The sequence below is a fragment of the Asparagus officinalis genome, chromosome 1 (assembly GCF_001876935.1).
Source record: "Asparagus officinalis chromosome 1, Aspof.V1, whole genome shotgun sequence".
Taxonomy (NCBI): domain Eukaryota; kingdom Viridiplantae; phylum Streptophyta; class Magnoliopsida; order Asparagales; family Asparagaceae; genus Asparagus; species Asparagus officinalis.
Genome location: NC_033794.1, coordinates 112,050,491 through 112,061,119, shown reverse-complemented (window position 1 = coordinate 112,061,119; position 10,629 = coordinate 112,050,491). Strand labels below are relative to the sequence as shown.

At 31.0% G+C, this 10,629-nt stretch overlaps 1 protein-coding gene across 1 annotated transcript; it reads right to left on the bottom strand.

The window, feature by feature from the left end:
- LOC109829001 (serine/threonine-protein kinase HT1-like) lies at window positions 435-9,418 on the bottom strand. Its single transcript, XM_020396038.1, has 6 exons — window positions 9,010-9,418; window positions 4,090-4,211; window positions 2,982-3,178; window positions 2,711-2,885; window positions 1,902-2,036; window positions 435-860 (listed from the first exon to the last, which is right to left on the bottom strand). Exons 1-6 carry the CDS (start codon window positions 9,284-9,286, stop codon window positions 651-653), a joined length of 1,116 nt encoding a protein of 371 aa, XP_020251627.1. The 5' UTR covers window positions 9,287-9,418; the 3' UTR covers window positions 435-650.

The window sequence follows — 10,629 nt, the reverse complement described above, 5'->3', positions numbered from 1 at the left end:
ACAACATAGCTAAGATTGTTCATCATCAAGGCCCTCTAAGATTTTCAAAAGCAATTGTTGGTGATCAATAGGGATCATACTCCCTATCACCGCCCTTTGATGTGGCGATAAGGTTCATACCGCCGCCCTTTGATGTGCTGATGATTGGTAGGGTCTTGGAATGTGGTTCCTCAATGACCAAAATATCCCTCAACCAACTTTTTTCAAACAAGAGGAGTTTTCGGGAGGAACACAAATTTAGAGGATCTTCGCCATTGAGAGACCAAATTCAAAAGCCCTAAGGATTCAAAGGACTTGTGCGCAATTTCTAAGATTTGAGAGACTAATATGAAATTATCAAAGATTTGAGGGACTAATACTAAATAACCCCAAAAAAGTAATATTGACATCAGTCTGCAGCAGTAATTCATATTACTTGGTCAAGAGGCCATGTTTATGCATATCCCTAAACTGTATGTAGATCATATTAGAATCAAAGCTTTCTAACATCCGCCACAATTTGATGAAACAAAAAGTTCAAATTATTCATGTACAAGATAAAATTAAATTTTAAAAAAAAGATGATTTAACATCTTCTTAACAAAAGCAACTAAACACTAATTACACTACAAGAAGGAAATCTATACAACATTGTAATAACATGCTCCTCATCAAGGCCCTCTATATCTTATAAAGCAAGGAAGGCACCCTTGTTGATGATCAATGGGGATCATACCGCCGCCCTTTGAAGTGTCGATGGCCTCCAACATTGCCACCACCTCATCCATCTCCGGTCTTCTGTCGGGGTTGGCATCCCAACATCTTCTCATCACATTTGCAAGGGAGCTTGGACAACATCGCGGTATTTCAGGCCTCAAGTTCTGCAAATTTTTAGATACTTTGTGGATTATTAGGAAACAAAAAAGGGCTTTTCTGAATGTTAGACCCCAAAACCTTTCATGTTTTGAAATTAGTCCCTTAAAGCTTTCATATTTTGAAATTAATCATTCAAATTGCTATTAGGTTCCTTAGAATCATAACCCGTTAATCACTACTTCTACTCTTGATTGAATGGGCTAATTTCAGAGTAACTTTGGAATTAGGGGAACTAGTAGCAACTTCAACGACTTAAGGGACTAATTTCAGAATAGCTTAGGATTTTTTTTTGCGTGCGGGCGACGGGGGGGGCCGCGGTAGGGTCTGGGGGGGGGCGGCAGCTACTAAAAATTTCAATAACTTGAGGGATTCATTCCGAATAACTTAAGAATTGGAAGGCCTAATAGCAATTTCGGTGATTTGAGGGACTACTTTCAAAATATGAAAGATTCAACATTTAAGGGACTAATATTGAAAAACGAACCAACTAGATAAATTCTAGCCAATTAATTTGGATCAGAGTCTGCATGTGCACACAAATTTGTATTATACCACTTTCAAAGAAAGAAAGAGTTCAGTGAAGAAGAGGGTTGTAGATGTTTTAACAATTATTTGGAATTTTAAGCATGCCCAATGTGAACGATGATGAGTTTGACTTCAAGCTATGAATGTACTTGTCTTCGAAAATGTATCTTAAAGTAACCTTTGCATAAACATTTCTTACATTCTTTTTTCAGCTTCCCTTCTTGGTGGAGTATAGAATTATAACTTTTAAACTGGACTTCTAAAAGAAAAAAAAGTATCAGCGAGGAAGTTATAACCATAGGGACAAGTATAAAAATTATAAAACTCAATTGTCACTAAATCAGAATTTTAATGTAATAAAGGAGGCTTTGAGAATTTTGTTAACAGTCCTTTTGATTGCTTCTTGTTGCATGCCAAATAATGTCATTTTGTTGCAATTTCAAATTTCTCCTACCCTATCATGTTCTGCTAAATATGCTGAAAAAATAAATAAAGTATCAATGTGAAATAACAGTATATACCTGCCGAACAACTGCAGAAGTTATCTCTGAGAAGCTAAGGTCAGGATATGGCATATCACAGCAGTATATCTCCCACAAGCAGATACCAAAACTGTAAACATCACATTTTCTGTTGTAAGGGTTTCCATTGAGGACCTGTAATTAGTTTTTGGAAGGGTAAATATCTAACTACATGAATAATAAATGCAAATACTGTGAAAATTATTGCATGCTTTCAGTTAAATTGGATATTTAGATAATACTGTTCTTTATTGATCTGCTAACCATAGAATACTCTTGCTTTACTACTTCACTATTAAACAAGCACAGAAAAAAAGGGTTGAGAATCTTGGGATGTGATATCAGAATGAACTTGTAGCAAGTTAGCAGCTGAAAGTTCACAAAGAAAGAACATTAGTCCTGCAAGGAGAGGTTTAAGCTCTTAGTTTAATAAATGAAGCCTTGATAGATAATATAATACTTATATCATTGATACCACAAGAATCTAATAAGGAAATATTTCAGAGGAGTTACATCTTTTGTCAGCAAAGAAAATTTGTTAAGATTTCCAATAGCATATGCTTCTCCTATTGACATATGAGGAAAGGGGACGCATGATCAACTTGTTAAAGAAACATGTAGAAATTTTTGTAACAGGGGAAAACCAAGAAGGCTAAACTGATTTTATTTTGAGAACGCCATACTCCCATCAAAGAGGATAAATTTGTGAAGCGGAAATAACCCCAAGTTATTTGTGGATAATGAGCTATGGATAATAGTAAGCAAATGAATTACACATTCTGGGGAACTTTTCAATAAGAGGATTATACCTCAGGAGCCATGTAGCCAAGAGTTCCAGTCTCACCCGTCATATCATTTGGGTTTTGAGCCTCAATACGAGCAACACCAAAGTCAGCAATTTTAATGGTTCTTGCCTTATCCAAAAGCATATTCTCAGTTTTCACATCTCTATGCACAATTTTTTTTGAGTGAAGATAGCTCAACCTACAACACAAAACAAAAGTATTTGCAAATGTTCAGTAGTAATATGGATCTGCAATGAATTTCTAAACTGCAAAGGGACAGAAGGCCGTTGCTCACCCTCTAGCAAGATCAAGTGCTAATTGGATAACAACTTTGAAGGCTAGTTTTCTTCTCCGGTTTTTTATAAGATATGACTTCAATGTGCCCCCTGGAAGATATTCAACAACCACACAACATAAATTACTTGGCATGCTAAGTTGACCATTTTCTGTTTGTATACTTAAATCTCTTGAGCCCATCGTAGCTCCTACAAACTGAAAAACAAATTTGAATGGATGTTAGTATAGAAGTGGAAAAGGAAACATCTAATGCACTTTAACAAGGGTAAATACTTTCTTGTCCAAATTCTGTACCTTGAGATTCTAACATGATGATTATAAATTATGTATGTATGTATGCATGTATGTGCATTTGTGTGTATAAAAGTGTATATGATAAGGGGATACTCTCATATATAGTGATAAACACACAAACACATGAACAAACATGTTAGCATTTCATGGCATGTGAAATATCCTGGTTAGTAAACAAAAGGGTTGATCCCATGCTTTTGCCTCAATTACATGCACATTAAACACAAGAATTGCTTTACGCAATTGCATGATTGTATCCACACAATCTGTCGCTGGAAGAAACTGTTATGAATATGCTGTTTCTCCAATTGTTAAATCTAAACCACTAAAAACAAGTGGTTGCTGGTAATTAGATAGGGAATTAATGACTGGATATATGACAAGAATGTCTTATCCTAAGTGCTGCCATAATGTACTGTATTATTAGCCTTGTTAATCAACTCATTTCAAAAAGTTTCAATATCAATTGCTTCTGTTATCAAATGTTATTACTGATCCTTCCAATAAACCAAATTTCTGAATGATATTGCCACTTCCCTTCAGCCCATAATTGAAAATGAGCTTAACCTATCACTTTGACGTGGTGAAATTTTAAATGATACGTATCAAAGACATAATGTATGAGACATCCAGTTATTAGAATGTGGTATCCACTACTACTGCCAGTAGACATCAGAACATAAACGCTACAAGCACAGGAAATAAGTGCATCATGGCTTAATAAAGAAATTTCACGACATTAGCTTTAATGTGTTGTATTTCAACAATGTTGTTATAAAAATTGTAAAAGAGAAAAGTAGTAAAAGTCATACCTTAGTTACATTGGGATGGTCAAGCTTATACCAAACTGAAACCTCCTGAGAAAAGGCCATCCGAAGATAAGCAATTTCAGCTTCTGTTCTGCTGCCTTCTTCCCCCCAGTCAAGCAATTTCACTGGAAACGGAAACAGAAAGTAATTAAAAAAAGCTATTTCAAAATTATTTAATTAAATTACAGAAAAAACCCATTCTTAGCCAGTTAGGAACAGCACTATTGTTCATTGTTGTGTATTTTGCACTTGTCCATATGAAAATAATATGGTATTTAAATTAAGGAAACAAGCTCCCGATAATGGAAATATTAATTTATATTGCAAAATTATAGATTTATATTTTATTTTATACATCAGTATCTTCCCGCTGTACTTTCTAGGCCAAAGGATCAAAATTGTTCTTTTCTCATCTTCGTCAAAAGCACGTCCTTGTTTGCCCAATTAAACTAGCTTGTGCATTCTACTTGTTATATGGCTGCTTTTTACCTATCACCCTCGATATATCACAGGATTAACATAAAAATCCTACATGGTCAGTTTGTATCACATGAAAGTGCAGAAAGAAAACACATCAGTCCCAACTTGTGAAAGTGACGAGCATCCATAGCCAATATGAACCAAGGAGCATGATTCCAAGTTTCATAGGCATGATGAATATAAACTTAAAAGGTAATTTCCAGGTCATGTTCCCAAAACTTTATGCAATTAATGAAGTAAAACTCTTATGCTCTCTCTAAACCCTGCTTTTTCTCTCTACTTTCTTGATGATCTGGACAGGACAATGAGAAATTAGATATGGAGACAGGAAGAAAAAAAGGGAAGGGAAATTACATAAAGAATTGTTTGAGGATGTGTATAAATTGGTTTGAAGAGCCAAAAAAATGTTACGAAAGAGATAAAACAAGGAAACAACAATCTGATGATTTACCACCTAACAAGGAGAATGTAGCTGCATTTATATGTTGCAATTTTATACATCTAATATATTGGTTTCATACATCAATAACTGGTTACTTTATTTTCTAAGCCACAGGGTCAACATTGCTCATTTTGCAATTTATTAGTTATAGCTTTTTACCTATCACACTCATATCACAAGATTAGCATTAGAATCACACTTGGTAAGTTGATATCACATGAAAGTGTAAAAAGAAAACATATCAGTCCCAAACTTGTGAAAAGGTCATGAGCATCCTTATGGCTAAAACAGTATGAACAAAGGAGCAGGGTTCAAAGTTTCATAGGCATGGACAAGTTTAAAGCTTAAAAGATAATATGTATCATGTTTCCAAAACTTTATGGATTAAATGAAGCCTTACTTTCTTGATGAATTAGATAAGACAAGAAGAAACTGGAATTGGAGACAATAAGCAGATTAGCAAAAGACTACCAACTGTTTTTAGATTTCTACTACTAACTTTGCATTTCTTCTGTGGTTAACAGTTGAATGTATTTCTAGTTCTTAATTCTATAAGCTAGATTGAGAAAAAGGGAAGTTAATATATGGGTGCTAAAATTATAACCGAGCAAATAGCTGTCAAAATCTGAAAATTTTAATAAGAAAAAGGTAATTCCCTTCCTCTTATTATGTTATAATTTTCTATATTTCTAGATTCAAAGTCAAAGACAACCCAAGTAAGTACCGAAAAAACAAACATATAGATACGATAACTGTCATAAAATTTGAGATGTTAATCCCTCAACTGTCATCTAATTTGGAGGGGGAAAAAGTCTCCCTAGAACTTTAATATTACTAGTTTTTACACACGTGCAATGCACGTGATTTAATACCATGATTAAGTATTTTTGGCAGTTTGTGCTTATTTTTTTCTTTAAACTCTTACATCCCAATTATTTTTTTATGTTTGTTTAAATGGGATACACCCAATTTAAATTTTCATGTTGATATTTGAATTGAAAAAAAACAAATATAATTTAAAAATAATTTAAATTTTCATATTATTTTTGACCGATAGGAAACTAAGCTTTATTTGAGAAAGTATAGCATTGCAAAGTGAAAAATATTAAAATAGTGTTATACAAAGAAGGTGAATATTTAAAACCAATATGGCAAAATGATTGATTTAAAGTATGTTAAAACGATGCAAAAGAGAATATGAAGTTTATTTCTAATCATTGATAGACTTCATAAAAAAATATAAATTAAAGATTAATGCTAACTCTAGTATATTTTTATATGATAAAAACATCCAAATAAGAATATAAAAGTACTAAATTTTTTTTATGAAACTCCCTTCTAAAGATTCCTAATTTCACTCAAAATAATTAAACTATTCTATAAAATATTCAGAAAATATTGTTTTTTATTTCTTCTATTTTATTTTTTATTGAGTTAAGATCAATCCTTCTTTAGGTTTATCATTTATCATTTCTCGGGTAATTCTAGAGTATTGTCTTCATCATCTACATCAATTGTGACATCAGGCTAATTTTGTATTTTTTATGCTATTATCTTTCCTGGGCTCGTTAATTTTTTATCATCTCATTTAACTTTACAAAGAAGTCAAATGTACTTATGATGTTCAACACAAACTGCTCAAAATATAGACTTTGATTTTTTTTCTATTTCAATGAGAATAAATATTAATTTCATATATATAAAATTCTTTGTGTTCCTAATTTATTACTTAAATAAATTAGAAGCTATCTCTTTATTTTCCTCTAAAATGAATTCTTCTGATGTGCATCCAATAAGAATTTCTGTTATTTCAATAATATTACCTTTGCTCTATCCCTGTCATTTTCCATAAAGATCTAAACTAAATACCTGCATTATTCATTACCAATTTCTCTTAGATTATAATATTAATATTTAATTTGAAGAACACAGTATGGAATTTATGAATACTTACTAATTTTTCTTATGTCTTCCATGGAGATTTTTTCTTTGATTAGGATAAAGTTATTAAATTATTTTTTAATGTAACTCATTCAGTGCTTCATTAATAGATATGTCTTATGTTAATGCCAATTCAAGTGATTCATTGACGTTTTCTGAATTTTAGATTTATTTCCATCACTTTCCCATTTGCAATGGAAATAACTCAATTCTTTTAAAGTTATCTCTAAATATTCTAATAGTTTCTCCATATGTAATTCCTTGTATTCTTTTACCCTATAAATATTATTAACGTCAAAGATTAAAGTTTCTAAATTAAAATCAATTAATGCTAAGGTATAATATTATAGTGTTTTATCATTTCTATGGATTTAAACATCTATCAATTAATGTTACGAATGTATTTTGGCTACCCCAACTTATTACTAAAATTATATGAAATTACTTTAATTTATATAGTGCCGATAATTTTTAATCTATAATATTTTTAAAAATTTTATCCATTAACCGGATGTTTTTAATCAATTCTTATTGTTTTTGTTTACCAGTATCAACTTAGACTATTCTTAGATGCTGAAAATGGATAGTAAATCCCTAAATTAGAAATTTTAATATATATATATATATATATATATATTGAGGGTGTCTTTTGTAATTATTAAAACTATAGATTAATTTTGAAAAATATTAAATTTCAGCGGTCTACCAATCGACGAATTTGATGTGTGCTAGTTAAAAATTTTGAAAATTTAGAGTTTTTTTTACGATTTTTAAATTTTGAAGGAGTTTTTTAAATATTTTGAGGTTAATTTTAGCAAATTTTAATTTTTTAGGTGTCTAAGGGTAATATCTTGAATTCATCTTATTTTATTTACAAATTTTAGAATTTTAGGGTGGCTTTTTATAATTTGAACTTTTGAAGGTGTTTCTATAATTTTTGAGATATTGAGGGTGTTAATTAAAAAATTTAAATTTAAATGTCAAAAATTTTAGGTGTATCATGGTAATCTCTTGAATTCATCTGTGTTGTTTGTAAGTTTTAAAATTTTAGAATTTTAATGTGCTTGTCTGTAATTTAAACTTTTGTGGGTGTTTTTATAATTTTTGAGACATTGAGGTGTTAACTGTAAATTTTAAATTCTTTGCAAACTGATATTAATTTTTTAATTTCATGTTTTTTATTTTAAGTTTTGAGACATTGGGATGATTTTTATAATTTTGAACTTTTCAGGGTCTTTTTTGCAATTTTAAAACTTTTTATGGTTATTTTGCAATACTTCATGTATTATAATATGTTATCTACTTGTAATTTCTTTATCTTAACAAACTAATATCATTTTTATGTTTTATATATTTTATTAATATTAGTTTTTTTAAATTGTTAAGCTAAACATGGTTTACATAGGATTAGGATAAGATATGATTATGATTAGGATAGATTAAGATATAAATAAAATATTCAAAATAGTGAAGGGTAATATTGACCATTAAAAATTAGAATTTGATTATAGATAAGGTAGTTCAAACTATAAAGGGGTATATTTGTCTAAAAAAGATTTTCCAAACTCGTGCTTTTAAAGGGAGTATGATAAAATAAATCCTTCAAAACTTATTAGTCCTACCAAATTACTTCCTCCAGTTTAAATCTAACAGTTTGGAGCCAAACTAAAGTAACAGCAGTAAAAATTTAAGTTTTCCATGATTTTAGAAGTAGCTGTTCACTTCATGACTGTGATCTAAACTAGAGAGGAATTAATTTGCGATAACGAACAGATAATTGACACTATAAACATCAGAAAATTCAAAAAATAAAAATAAAAAATCAAAGCACGTGCAAGCATTGGAGTAGAACTAAATGGGTATAACGAGATAAATTTGACAGACTAATCCCCAAAATGCAATGAAATTTCTTGCTCTAACCAAAAATCCCAAAATATGATAAAAAAGAAACAAAACATGGGTATTACAAAACCATTAATGGGCATTCCAAAACCCCAATCAAAATCCAACATTTTTTTACTTTTCACTTTTTATTATTTTATTTTATTTTTGTCGCGCACCTGCAACATCTTGGCCATCATAAACCCCACGATGAACGGTCCCAAAAGTCCCTCTGGCGATCACAGATTTGATCACCAGCTTCGTTGGATCAATCTCCCACTCCTCTCGCTGCCTGCTCCCAATAAAGCTCGCTCCTCCCTCTTCTTCGAGCTCGCTCTCCTTCTTCTTCTCGAGAGTTGGGGCTCGAGCTAAGTGCCTCTCGAGCTGGTCGTCGAGGTTCTTGAGGTCGATTTGGTCTGCTCTCAAGAACCCATCTCCTGCTCCTTCTTCCTTCATCCTCTCTCTCTCTCTCTGAGCTGGGTTATTGCTTGAGTAGAGATTCTACTTGGGAGTTATATTGAGCTTTTTCTGGCTTTTGTTTTTGTTTTGTTTTTTGAATCGAGGATGTGTTATATTTTGGGGAGTGAGGTGGTGGTGGGATTTGAGAGAAAGGTCATGATATGAAGTTTTCCTTTCTTATAACTTTTTTCCTTTCTTTTTAGAGCCAATTTTCATTTTCCACCATTTTTAAAAATTAATTATCAAATATGACATACTTTGCACTTTTATCATTTTTGACATAGTTTCAAGCACCGGGTAGAAACTAGATCGAAATTGATAAATAAGCGCAAAAAGATTCATGGGATTGAGAATCTGGTGGTTTAGTAGAAAGTTAAACTACACGGGATTCTCGATCCCATGTAATTTAGAACTAGGCTAAACTTCACGGGATTGTGACTCCTGTGAATGTTTAGGGAATCAATACAAGTTCAAATTTAGCGTGATTACAATAGTTGGCCAAGTGGTTAGCCCCAAGAAAGATAAATTTCAAATATTCAAGTGGTCTTGAGTTCCAATCTCATGATTCTCAAGCTATGAAGTTTTTTGTGCTTATTTATTAATTTCGACCCGTTTTCTGAAAGATGGCTGAAACTAAGTCAAAATATAAATAAGTGTAAAGTATGTCGAAAATACTAAATAAATTTCAGAAATGGTCGAAAATGAAAATTTGTTCTTCTTTTTAATCTATCAATTGCCTTTCTAAATAGGGATTTTATTCAATAATATTATATATTTATTTAAAAATGTTATTTTTATTCTATATAAAAATATTGCATGTCATAAAAAATAATCTTAATGGAGTTACTCATATTTATTTAAAAAATCTACATTAATTCATTATAATTAAGAAACAAAAGAGGATGAGAAAATAATTTTAGTAAAGTAAATAAGAGAATATTATAGTACACTTATTTTCCGACTTACACAGGTAGGAACGCTGTAAGAATGCCCCCGCACCATATGAAGCGTTATGATTTGTAAGATGCAAGTAGGGGAATAGCCTCAGTATTTCATTGTCCCTACATTGCTCAGCTCAATGTTGTGATAGAAATTCTACTCAACTTACACTAACATCTTTTTTTGATAAAAATAGTTTATGATAAAAATATAGTTTCTGATATTTATGTGAAATTTATACTTCGTTTCTTAGAAGGAGAAGGTTTTCTATATTTGTTCCTCAAAATGAATTTGAATGGCTTCAACTTTTTCTTATTACACATATTTATAAATTGTAATTATCTATTTAAATTTATAAAGATTATGATTAAGTTGATATTTAAATAGAAGACATGAATATT

Excerpts from the sequence above, each read along its gene's own strand:
- LOC109829001 (XM_020396038.1), bottom strand. The coding sequence starts at position 9,286 with ATGAAGGAAGAAGGAGCAGGAGATGGGTTCTTGAGAGCAGACCAAATC. Across the intron at positions 3,179-4,089 it reads ACCATCCCAATGTAACTAAG|TTTGTAGGAGCTACGATGGG; the intron begins GTATGACTTTTA and ends TTTGTTTTTCAG. Across the intron at positions 2,037-2,710 it reads TTGGCTACATGGCTCCTGAG|GTCCTCAATGGAAACCCTTA; the intron begins GTATAATCCTCT and ends AACTAATTACAG.